Source organism: Myxocyprinus asiaticus, chromosome 24, assembly GCF_019703515.2.
Source record: "Myxocyprinus asiaticus isolate MX2 ecotype Aquarium Trade chromosome 24, UBuf_Myxa_2, whole genome shotgun sequence".
NCBI lineage: Eukaryota > Metazoa > Chordata > Actinopteri > Cypriniformes > Catostomidae > Myxocyprinus > Myxocyprinus asiaticus.
In genome coordinates, this window is record NC_059367.1 from 43,981,973 (window position 1) to 43,995,483 (window position 13,511).

The 13,511-nt window shown below is 37.6% G+C and overlaps 1 protein-coding gene across 2 annotated transcripts in view; it reads left to right on the forward strand.

The window, feature by feature from the left end:
* Positions 1-13,511, forward strand: part of tmcc1a (transmembrane and coiled-coil domain family 1a) — a 78,363-nt gene that overhangs the window by 34,800 nt on the left and 30,052 nt on the right. The window contains exon 1 of one of the 2 annotated variants that reach the window (XM_051653292.1): positions 8,324-8,679. The exons of the other annotated variant lie outside the window; for it this stretch is intronic. Coding sequence (XP_051509252.1) covers positions 8,617-8,679 — 63 coding nt within the window. The 5' untranslated portion in view covers positions 8,324-8,616. Of the gene's footprint in view, positions 1-8,323; positions 8,680-13,511 lie in introns of those variants that run through there. 2 annotated transcript variants of the gene reach the window in all.

The following is a 13,511-nucleotide window of genomic DNA, read 5'->3' on the forward strand; positions in this document are numbered from 1 at the left end:
GATATCTTTCGGAATCCCCACTCGGGAGATAATTCTGAAGAGTGTCTACGGATATCACGTTGTGTAGTCCACCAGAACCAACACAAAGCGATGCCCGTGTGCCATCTGTTCTAATGGCCAGACGATGTCCATGACAATACTTTTGAAAGGGACCTTGATCAAAGGAAGTGGGGCAAAGGCACTCTTGGGGTGGCCGGCGGATTTACCAGCTGACATTCATGGCATGCCGAACACCACCTCCAAACATCCCCGTGAATGCTCGGCCAATAGAAACGGGCCATTAGAAGGTTTAGTGTTCTTTCTCACCCTAAGTGACCCACTATCAGATTATAATGAGCCGTTTGAAATAACATTTCCCGATGGCTCTTTGATACTAACAGTTGGGTTGTATCCTCCTTTGTCTGAGCGTCCTGTGTCACTTGATACAACCAATCCTTAATAACTGTAAAATAAGGATATATGTGCGCATGATGTCTGGCTGGAGGAGTTGACCAGCAATCACTTTCACTTTATCAAAGGCGTGCCTAAGGGTCTCGTCTCGTGTCTGATCCAGAGGGAAATCCCCAGCAGGGAATACTCTATGGGCTGGGGAAGCCGAGACTTCCCCTTCCCTTATATCATTCTGACATGGAGCTGATGTAGATGGCCCCAGCTCCACCTCCCCAGCCAGTGAATCGCACACAACAAACTGCGACACTTTGTTATAGGACACATCCACACAATTTTCCCTCATTAAAGCAGTTAATGCCGGCCAATTCGTACCCAAAATTAGTGGATGGGTTAGGTGGGGACTAACTGCTGCCTCGACATTATGCTTTTGTCCCAGAAATTGAATGATGACCATCACTAACGGGTAATCATGAATATCCCCATGCACACACCTCACCTTCACCCGCCTACCTGTATCCAAAGCCTCGTATTGAATCAAGCTTTGATGAATGGAGGTTGCTCTCATCTTCAGCCAGCACCCACCACCAGCAGGCATCATGGAGCTTTTATGCAAAAGCGAACATGCGGCTTACCAGTGTCGGGGAGCGGAACCGCTGGAGCTGCTCTTCTGGACTGTGGCCGACCCATTGCTATACATCACATCGCTATATTTTTGTCTGTGAGTAAAACAAACATGCTGGTTGTATTCTGCTCTTTGAGAGCTTTCCAACAATATATGACACATGACTATTTGATGAGTTTGATGTTTTTACTGATTGCAAAAACATGCACAGTGCAAATGTTTTTTATAAATTATCGAAACAGAACACTTCTGAATTGTCTGCAAATTTCAAAGAAATCGTTAGGTTTTGGTCATAATGCCTACATGCATTGTAAAGTAGGGCTTCTAAGCTTTTAAATGATACCTATTTTGTGTTGGTCAAGACTGTAGTTATTAATATTTTGACAAGTATTAATTTTTCTCGCGGGCTTGCCAGTGGAGCCCATCCAAGCTTAAAGAGTTAAAAATTGTGAAAAGCTTGAAAGAAATGGTGACCAGTTACAGGACCTAAGATATACACTTTCCCTTATACATTCATATAAATGTTAACCTAACATTTTGATACTGATAAAAAAAAAAAAAAAGAGTAAATTAAATTTTTTTTGCATTAAAGTAATAAGAATTATATATATTTTTTTTACAATACGGTAATAGGAATTTGTAGGGAAATGCTTAATTGTCATTAAAATAATGTTAAAATGCAAAAAAAGAATAATCATACATATTTTCTTTAAAGGGATAGTTCACCCAAAAATGGAACTTCTCTCATTTATTCTAACCCTAACCTTCATGCTATCCCAGATGTGTCTGACTTTCTTCTGCTGAACACAAACAAAGGTTTTTAGAAGAATATCTCAGCTCTGTAGGTCCTTACAATGCAAGTGAATGGTGACCAGAACTTTCAAGCTCCAAAAATCACTTAAAGGCAGTATAAAAGTAATCCATACGACTCCAGTGTTTTAATATATGTCTTTTTTTGTGAAATTTGTGATATTGTGAAATTCACCCAGTAAGACCCATAAAAAATACCAAAGGGTGAATCTTACGTAAGCACTACGATTAAGTGCTGAAAGACGAGTTCAGCTTGTTTGAGTGAAAGTGAGCAGGTTTAGAAAGTTAAAAAATGTGTTGTGTTATGTATGATCATGTAATGTTTAGGTCATTAATTGGTCTCATTTAGGATGAAGACACTAACAAAGCATTATGTAAGAATGCACTCTGATGACCCACCGTACAAAGACACAAACCAGAGAGCACTGACATATTCTGGATTTTTCTGGCCCATTCTGAGTATGTCTGGCAGTCGCTTTGCCCTGGGGACAATCGTCCAACTCTGTACTGCTTCAAGGAGGGATGAGAACCAAACAAATGTGATATGTGCAATGTTTTCGATATTAAAATACTTTCTCTTATCCCTGTTTAATTTGCAGAAACAACTGTAAGACATTCAGAGGTTGATTACCCGAAATGTTTAACACAGTGTCTCTGTGGCACTATCAAAACATTGCTCTGTTTGTTTAAGCATTCTGACCAGCCTGACAGAGCAACATTGACTCAACCAATGGCATGAGTTTGGGGTGGGCTATCTGTTTGTTTGACCAAAGCCAGACAGAGGAAATTTTTGAAAAAGCTGTTGAAAAACAGTCATTATTTTTGCAATTCCTTTTGGTGCTGCTGTTGGAACAGAAATTAATAAGTTAATAATAATAAACTTAATTCAGTTTTTTCCATTACAGATATTATCAGCATAAAAATCTGAGTTTAATGTTGAATTGAAACATTTCTGAAAATCTTAGTATTTGGTATTTCCCCCTTTTGACTTTGAATCACAGCTTTTCAATGTGGATTACTTTTGATCCCCATTGTAGTTTTGATGACATCATCTTTTAAATGAATAGTGGAATCATTGTTATACGTGGAATTTTGTGTATGTGAATGTACTGTCAATCATCTATAGTTGTAAATCTACATATATCTTGAGAGAGGAATGTGTCTAATGTTATTGTGTTAAATATTTTAAATTAGCTGTTTGCTGTTTGCACATCACTTTTACTACTGCTTATAGTTAGTGTTAGTGATATGAACCAGGCACATGTCGTGGGCTTTTGAGATTTTTAATACACATTATTAAATGCTATGCCCAAAACACATTATGCAGGTGAGTGTATTGCCACGGAAATGTTATATAATGTAAACTGTTACCCACCAGTCAATGGAAACAATTATATCACAGTGGCGAACCTCATGACCAAATTGTTTTAAATTCAGGACAGTGATATTGCTCAAATCACACAAATTAAAGATTGTCATATATTGAGCCGAGCATGTTTATATCCATTAAATCACACAATGAACCATAGTGCCAGAAGAGCTTGTTTGGACGTACAACAAAAATAAAGAGAAAAGACTGCCAGTTACTAGTTTCAACATCGTAGGCCTCACACGTCACTCTTCACACAGTTCACTGGAATGGACAGCAGCAATTAAATAATCTGACCACCAAAGACAACAATCTTAACCTGAATGCACAAGGCAATTGTAATGTAGACACGGTAGTCTACATCCCTTATTTTATTTCTAAATAGACACTGCGCCCTAACGTTAGAACTATAAAACAGACAGAGAATAACACAAGAAGGACATGATTGCCAGATCACCATTTCATAGCCTCAGACTAACCAGAAACAATAAACTAGTATCAATAATACCGATTTTTAATAAATGTATTAAATTACCTTTACTGGAACACAAAATCCATGCGTCTCTCCTTGCGAATGAACATTTGTTGTCACTTTGTTGTAAAAGTCGCCCGTTTGTTGAAGTTTCGATAGCCTCTCTTTCTCGATTTTTTATTGAAATTCACTTAAAATCAGTGTAGGTCGTCGATGCTTACACTGTAGATATACATTTTAATGCTTAATAATGCATTAGTTACGTGAACGGGAACCTGTTGACACAAAACTAAAATCTAGCCTATCAGATAGTGTGACTGAAGGATGGAGCTTCTGATTGGCTTACTCATTTTGGTAAACATGTTTACCTTGGCCATTTGAAGTGGGCGTGTTGAATGAAAGGGCGGTCAATAATGCTTTGAATCAGAGAAAGCATAACATAAAGTGCTTATACCTGAGGATGGTGCCAAAGTGAATATGTGAATTACATACCTTGCTTATATGAATGGCACATCCCTGATATGAACCAACCCCTAACACAAAGTATTCAACCTTAGCATTTAAATTGTGAATTGTTGAGACTTGTCAAGGAGAGGTACCACACACATTATCTCTAGATGATGTTAAAGTCTAGTTTAATTTCTTATATTATTGAATTTTTTATACAAGTGAGTGCAATTAGAACAACTGGAACCACGAGATGTTCAGGGGTGTAAAGTAATTGAGTAAAAATACTTAAGTATTATACTTAATATTATTTTTTGGGATTTGTACTTTACTCGAGTGCAATTTAAATGGAATACTTGTACTATAATTTATTACATTTTCAAATAAAAAATAGTACTTTTTACTCCTTACAATTTTATTTAAACTTGAAAAGTACTCATTACATTTTTGCAGATCATTTTCTTTCATCTTACTGGATTGAAGCCACCTTTTCACTGCATCCGATAAACGACAGAGGTCAGTCATTTCAAATGCAGTGTCTCACAATGGTTGTGTGGAGTTCTGACCATTTGCAGAGGCGGAATTTCAGATCTGTTTTGAGCTTCGGATATGTTGAAATATTTGTGTGACTAGACCGTATGTGACCGCCAGACTGAGTGTGATGTACTCATTCAAAACTATGAGCATCAAATAAGAAAGACTGACAGTTTTTTCTAAACACCTGCTACTTCTACAGATTTGACAGTTACGAAGTCAAAAATAATCATTCACATTGAAATAAATATAAACTCAGCAAAAAAAGAAATGTGAAATTTGTTTCAGCAAATTAACGTGTAAATATTTGTATGAACATAAAAAGACTCAACAACTAAGACAAACTGAACAAGTTTCACAGACATGTGACAAACAAAAATGGAATAATGTGTTCCTGAACAAAGGTGGGGTCAAAATCAAAAGTAACAGTCAGTATCTGGTGTGGCCACCAGCTGCATTAAGTACTGCAGTGCATCTCCTCCTCATGGACTGCAGCAGATTTGCCAGTTCTTGCTGTGAGATGTTACCCCACTCTTCCACCAAGGCACTTGAAAGTTCCCGGATATTTTTTGGGGGATTGGCCCTAGCCCTCACTCTCAGATCCAACAGGTCCCAGACGTGCTCAATGGGATTGAGATCTGGGCTCTTCGCTGGCCATGGTAGAACACTGACATTCCTGTCTTGCAGGAAATCATGCACAGAACGAGCAGTATGGCTGGTGGCATTGTCATGCTGGAGGGTCATGTCAGGATGAGCCTGCAGGAAGGGTACCACATGAGCGAGGAGGATGTCTTCCCTGTAACGCACAGCGTTGCGATTGCCTGCAATGACAACAAGCTCAGTCCGATGATGCTGTGACACACCGCCCCAGACCATAATGGACCCTCCACCTCCAAATCGATCCCGCTCCTTCGAAAATAAACGCGAGTCTGACCATCACCCCTGGTGAGACAAAACCGCGACTCGTCAGTGAAGAGCACTTTTTGCCAGTCTTGTCTGGTCCAGTGAAGGTGGGTTTGTGCCCATAGGCAACATTGTTGCTGGTGATGTCTGGTAAGGACCTGCCTTACAACAGGCCTACAAGCCCTCAGTCCAGCCTCTCTCAGACTATTGTGGACAGTCTGAGCATTGATGGAGGGATTGTGCGTTCCTGGTGTAACTCGGGCAGTTGTTGTTGCCATCCTGTACCTGTCCCGCAGGTGTGATATTCGGATGTACCGATCCTGTGCATGTGTTGTTACACGTGGTCTGCCACTGCGAGGACGATCAGCTGTCCTTCCTGTCTCCCTGTAGCACTGTCTTAGGCGTCTCACAGTATGGACATTGCGATTTATTGCCCTGGCCACATCTGCAGTCCTCATGCCTCCATGCAGCATGCCTAAAGCACGTTCACGCAGATGAGCAGAGACCCTGGGCATCTTTCTTTTGGTGTTTTTCAGAGTCAGTAGAAAGGTCTCTTTAGTGTCCTAAGTTTTTATAACTGTGACATTAATTGCCTACTGTCTGTAAGCTGTTAGTGTCTTAATGACCGTTCCACAGGTGCATGTTCATGAATTGTTTATGGTTCATTGAACAAGCATGGAAAACATTGTTTAAACCCTTTACAATAAAGATCTGTAAAGTTATTTTGATTTTTACAAAATTATCTTTAAAATACAGTGTCCTGAAAAAGCGACATTTCTTTTTTTGCTGAGTTTATATAAAAACAAAAGGCTTTTGCAATGTCATTTATTTCTATACTCGCCTTCATATTTAAATCATATCTATGAATTTCTACTCCCTATTTGCTGAATTACTATTGTTGTTGTTAGGCAACTATAGTATTAATTATAATAATAACTATAAAACCAGTAGTGATAATGATGATAATGCTAATAAAAATAATGGAATCTGAGTAAACATTAATTAGGAATATTATTGAATTCATCCATCTGCTCAACAGCAAGGTTTGGTAGCAAACCTCAGAAAACAGTTCACAAAACCAACAACATTACTAACTTTCTTCAAAACTTATTTTTATTTTTTATTTTTTTATTTTTTGGTATCAAGGGGCTGGGTGCTCTTTGCATAACTGTGGCAATGTTTTTGCAAAATAAAATTATGTAGTTTATAACAAGTCTCAGGGCAGTATTTCCGAATTGAAATGTCCACTGTGTTGCGCTAAAAGTGAGTGAAATATTCTCCCAAACAGATGAGTTTTTTTAAGGTTAATGCTCTATCGAGATTTAAATCAACTAAACTGACCTCCCTACCCTAAACCTTAAACCTAAACCTAACCGATAGTGTCAGAAAAACCAAATGTGAGAAACACAATTTCTGAAGCAACCACATCATTTTGTGTTGCTTCTATGACACTTTCGGCTCACGTGTCGACTCGCATGTTCTTCAAGAATCATATCTCGGTCCTTTGTATATGCAACGCTCTATCAGTTGAGCTATCCTGCAGTCATGTGATCACACTTAAACAAGCTTGTAAATGTAGTTATGTAATGCAAATGTTAAAATGAGTCATGAGCTATAGTAAAAGTGTTCAGATGTCATAACATTGTGTGAGGAACAGGGTGAAAAGTTAGTCTTTATGAACTGATAATCTGCTGTTTTACTTGTGATTTGAGTGAAAGGGGATAAAAGTCATTGTTGTTTTAGCACCTCTAGTGTTTATTTCACCAGGAAATTGCCGTGTTACGTACAACAGGCCACATAAAAAAAACTAAGTTATTTTAACATGATTCTATAACCAGGTTGCGAATGCCACTGGGGGAAATATATGTTGGAGACAGTAAAAAGGCGACTTAACAAACCAATCGAATTCAACATCTATTCTCACACAATCTGCTCTCCTGATTTCATTCTATCTAGGAAAAAAGGTACTTTTTATTTTTTAATACTTAAGCACAATTTAATGTGAATACTTTTTTACTTTCACTCAAGTATGTTTTTGGCTAAATACTTAGACTTATAATTGAGTAAAATTTTCACTCAGTATCCATACTTTCACTTAAGTATAATTTCTGAGTACTTTTTACACCCCTGGAACTGTTTCATTCATTAAAATCAGCCACTTTCTCTCCCATCCACACTGAAGACCCTGAATGAGGCCTTGTCTTATATAAGCCACCTCTCACCTAAACCCCAACTTCATTACACTCTCTCTCTCTCTCTCTCTCTCTCTCTCTCTCTCCTCCACTGAGAAGATCTTTGGCCGTTTACCATCTACCCCTCTGTTGCACTTCTGAGCACACACACTGTGACGTTCTGCAATCTTTCTAATGCCTTGCAGTTGTTAGATTTATTACTTTCATGTAAAAGTAATGTGGTACTGCAATTTTAGGAACATTTGTGAGTGTTTTGGTGGTTGTTTTTGTAACTGAGAGAAAAGCACTCCATTAGCTTGGACATGGTGCATGGTTATGATTGGTTTTCAAGCTCTTTGTCTGTGATTGGTTGAGGTTGTTGGGTCACCATAACTCATTGGCTAAGCTCTCGAAACCCTTTAAATCCATTGAATGAATTTCTTCATTAGTTGTCCAACAGTGTTTTGTTGTCCAAAAGAGTTGCGCCAAGACAAAACCCTCTGGCCCTCTCCCGACTTCTTTCTCACACAAACTAAAAGTTCACGCTGAGCTTTTGGGGTTTTCATTCTGCAACATTCCCTGTGTGAATCCAGAACACTTGCTTCTTCAAAAGTGATGTTTCCATTATGGCTCTCTGAAGCTAAACACTTCCTTTGAATGTAAGAGGAAAGATGGATGCGTGCTGAAATTTTCTTCTTCGTCTTAATTTCAAGAACATCTCTCCAGCATTAATGGACACTGCATCATTTTCTCTTGTTTGAGAGATGCAATGGAACCAAATGAATATTCCGGATGCTCCGATGAAAACTCTGGACAGCACACTTGAGTGAAGTGCTGTTAGAGTTGTATATGTGATTGTGTCTCTCTGCTTTGGCTTGTTCACCCAACGATTTCTCCAATGGACGTCATTCTCAACTTGATAACACCAGACTCCTCTCCATCCACTTCCCCAACCAACACCGTGAGTTCAGTGTGTGTGTAAGAGTGAGAGTTTTTAGAATACTCCTATATTTTGCAAAACTAAATTATTTATATATATATATAATCTTTTTATGGTTCCAAATCTAGATGACTTTCTTTCTTTCGTGGAAAGAACGTTTTGTAGAATTTCCAAGCTGTTATTTTCAAAGTAATTGGTTACTGTAATCTAATTACTTTTAAATCAAAAGTAGTGTAATACAATATATTTTAAATTCTTGTAAATAAAGTTAATTACTTTTAGTACATTACTCGGGTTACACGGATTTGTAAAATAATATTATTTTTGTAGAATACATTTAAAACATTAATTATGCACATACATATGTTTAATTTAATTTCTGTGTGAGCCAAAGGGTGTGTGGCACTAATGAGTCGCTGTAAGAGCAAACGTGTGGTTGACGTGAGTGTATGACTTGTGTATGATAATGAACATAGAGGAAATACAGGCATTATTTTGAATTTGTTGAGTGGAAAACGAAAAATATTTCTATGAAAAGTGTTTTAGAAATTAAAACTTAAATGTAACAAAATTAAAGTAAACAAAAGTAAAGTATTTAGTAACGCAAAAAATGTTTTGAGACCAATCTTCTTAAAATTTTAGGAAAGTAATTAATAACTTATAGTGTACTACTTTTTAGAGTAACCAACCCAACACTGATGAGTAGATCTTACAACTTGTGCACTATATTCTAAGTCTACTGAAGTCATACAATAGTTTTGTGCAAGAAAAATCCAAATTTACCTAAAAGCAGTTATTTACAGAAAATTCTCCCTTTTGTCATAGCTCTCAAATTGAATTCAAGTCCAGATTGTGTTGATGCATCATAATAGCAAGAGGCATTGGTTGTTGTGTGTTATAAATGATGTATTGTGCCAGATTATAATATGCTACAGTGTGAACAAAATATGAGAGCTATGTTAATGGACAAGATCTGCAGTGAATAATGACTTAAATGTCAAATCTATCAAATGGCTTCAGAAGACTTGGAATATAGCAACAGTCATATTGACTACTTAAATGCTGATTTAATTGTGCTTTGACGTTATTTTTTAGCTCAATAGCCTCAGTCTCCATTCAATTTCATTGTAAGGAAAAGAGCACCTTCGAGATTTTACTCAACTTCTCCTTTTGTATTCCAAGGAAGAAAGAAAGTCCTACTGGTTTGGAATGATATGAGGGTAAATTATAAGAGAATGTTCATGTTTGGGTGAACTATAGCTCTTTAAAAGTTAGTGTTTGAGTAGAGTTTGTGTATCATTAATTAAAAGTGTTTAGGAGACTTCCCCAAATGTTGTTTTCACGTAATCTCTCATGAAAGGCTCTCTTGTAGTTCCTGACCCAGAATGACCAGGGATTTACGATATGTTTCGCTACAGTAACTCTAATATTAGCTCTGGCAACACTTGCATTCACACAACAGTAATCACATCAACAAGTGCAATCAAATGCCTCTAAAATGAATGTTAAATGCAATCAAGTGTTTGCATAAGTTGTCCTTGTTTTCTTTTGTGTGTCTGTGCCATTCTCTTTCTCTCTCTCTCTGTGTGTGTGTGCGTGTGTGTGTGTGTGTGCGTGTGCGTGTGTGCGTGTGCGTGTGTGCGTGTGTGTGTGTGTGTGTGTGTTTTCTCTCAGGGTAACACGTTCGGTTATGCAATAGTCCACTAATGATGAATGAGGCATTGTTTGTGGCTCCAGCAACAGTAAAGCGGATTTCCAGCTTTCTGAAACTGGCTTTTGTGTAAATATGAAGGGCTTAAACTGGCATGACAAACTTGGTAAAAGCATGGGAAGTACAGGAGAATACATGGAAAAAGCATGAGTCACAATCAATCTGATCTCTCCATTATAGAGTAGTATGTATTCCAGGGTTCCCACAGTTAATTTCCAAGACTTTCACAGCCATTTGTAATTACTGGATAAGCATTAGTAGAACTAGAAAAACATACATTGTACTCAATTTAGAAATTTCCATTCATATTCTGTGACTTTTGAAGACTTTATTAATTTCCAGAACTTTTTCAGTCATTCGTTATAACTCCATAAGAAATTTTAAAAATAATTTAATTGAGATTGCATTCATAAAAAGCATTCATTTTTTCTGATTAAATTTTTCTAGATGACCAGAACTTATTTACTGAAATGTACTTGACTTTTCGAGTACTAGGAATCACAAAATGTAAAATTCCCTGATATTTCCTGGTTCCCTATCTGTCACTCACTCGACGTTGTGTCGATGCAGTGACACTAGGGGTCACTCTTGGGAGCCCGAGACACCTCTAGTCTTTGATAAAAGGCCAATGAAAATCGGCGAGTGGTATTTGCATGCCACTCCCCCGGACATACGGGTATAAAAGGAGCTGGTATGCAACCACTCATTCAGATTTTCTCTTCGGAGCCAAACGGTCATGCTCACTGGGCTGAATTCTACTGTTCATTCACTGGTGCACTGCAGAGAATGCCCCTGGGCGCTTCGGCAGAAAACAAAGAGAGTATATTTTCTGATAGAGCCTTTTCCTCTAAAAGAGTATATTTCTCTAAAGAGCGGCACACACGGAACATCTTTTTAAAGACACGTCTTTTTAAAGATGCCTTTCCGATTGTGTGTTTTTCCTGGTTGCGGTCATTATCTCTCAACTTCGGATGGTCATGATCGCTGTCTTTTGTGTCTGGGCGTGACCCACACGGAGGCAGCGTTTGTGGATGGTTCATGTTCTCATTGCGAGAACATAACCATGGTAATGTTGCGGTCGTGGCTTGCTTTCGTAAGAAATGAGTTTGCTGGCTCGACTCACTACATGAGTCTTCCGGATGAGTCTGCTGGCTCGTCTCATGGCGAGTCTGGCCTCTTGTTCGGAGCCCGCGAACATGATGAGCTCTCGAGCGTAGCATCGGAGAGCGGGCTTGTCCAGTTGGACACAGAAGCCTCAGCTGGGCTCCACCCCTCGGGGATGATTGCCCAGTCACAGGCTGATGCCGAAATAACAGACATGCTTTCCTGGGCGGCCGCGAGCATCGGGTTAGAGTGGAACCCTCCACTCTCCCCTGAACCCTCGCGGCTTGATGATTGGTTCCTGGGCTCGCGGCGCCGCTCAAAGCAGCCATGCCCCCTCATAAAACCTGAATGAGTGGTTGCATACCAGCTCCTTTTATACCCGTATGTCCGGAGGAGTGGCATGCAAATACCACTCGCCAATTTTAATTGGCTTTTTATCAAAGACAACAGGTGTCACTACATCGACACAATGTCTCGTTCCCTCCATCAGGGAACGGAGGTTATACAAGTAACCATGACGTTTTCCGTTACCATTGGAACTCTGATATTTCCAAAAAAGTAGTACCATGCAACTGTTACCTTAAAGAGCTATCCCTACTTGACCCAACTCTTATAAATGACTTTCACTGGTGTAACCTGGGGTCCACATTTAAAAGTGGCTAGGGGCAAAAATGACACCAAAAATGACAAATATGTCCCTGAAATAAAATAAAAAAATGCCGTCATAATGAACAAAATTTTTTTTAAATTTTTTTTTATTTTTTTTTACCTCTGTATATAGATATTTTATTATACAAATTATGGCATAAATATGAGTTGATATTGATTTAATTCCAAAGGAAAAAATTCTAAATTTTTTGAATTTGTATTAATGATTAAATTGGTGTATTTGACACCAGTTTAATCATTAATACAAATTCTAAATAATAAAAAAAAAAAAAAAACGTGTTAATTCGGTGTGATTAATTATACAAAAAATAACTTGTTAAAAAAAATGTACACAATTAATCATATCCCAGGACAGTAATAAGGAACATTCCTTCCATATGAGTAATTCAAGTATGGAGTACCACCTGTTTTCTCCAGGGGGCAGTAAGTGAAACTCGCTGTATAGGCAAAGCGCAGCTGATACAGAGAACAAACCACACTTACCGAGAGCAGACAACACAAGATGAGAACACATTCTTGATGGAGCACAAATCCAAAAAAAAAAAAAAAAAAAAAGTTTCAGACTTCGTTGACACACTTGCGACTTAAAAATCAGTATGTTTATGACGCAACGCAACCGAGACGCTCCAAAAGTGTCCATCTGACGCAGGTGTACATTGACGCATCCTTAAACAAGCCCCCATAATAAATCTCAGATTGACTGACGAATTCATTTGCAAAATGGATTGCTATGAATTGTAGGCCAGCGATTGGCTTATGTTCCATAATAAACAATATATTGCCTTATAAAGCCACTTTTTGTATTGTCTTTTTTAATGCTTCACTTGTGTGCCAAAATAATGTCATGCATTTTAATTATCTGTATTATTATTATTATTTTATAATGTATATATTTTATTTATAATTTAGATATAACTATTTATCATTTTTAATCATTATATATTGAATTACTGTTATTTGAGGGGCTTTCTAAGCAAATATTTATGTATGCAATTATTTCGATTAATTAATCGGCATACCATGTAATTAATTCTGTTAAAAATTTTAATCGATTGACAGCCTTAATAATTATATAAATAATACATTGTTGGATGTTATCACATGAACCACAATTTTTTGATTAACTGACCAAACATTTTGTACAGTTTATACATAAATGGCAAATGTAGAATTGATAATGCATATTGTACATATAATATACATCCTGTTATCATACAGTAGTCTAAGCAGTCATATTTCATGGTTAAGTTTGGGATTTAATTTGTTAAAGGTGCACTCAGTAATTGTGTCATCATTAAAAAAGTTTTACTTCTAAAGAAATAAAAAGATAACTATCAAATATAGCCGCAAGCGGCAATCATTGGGGTCC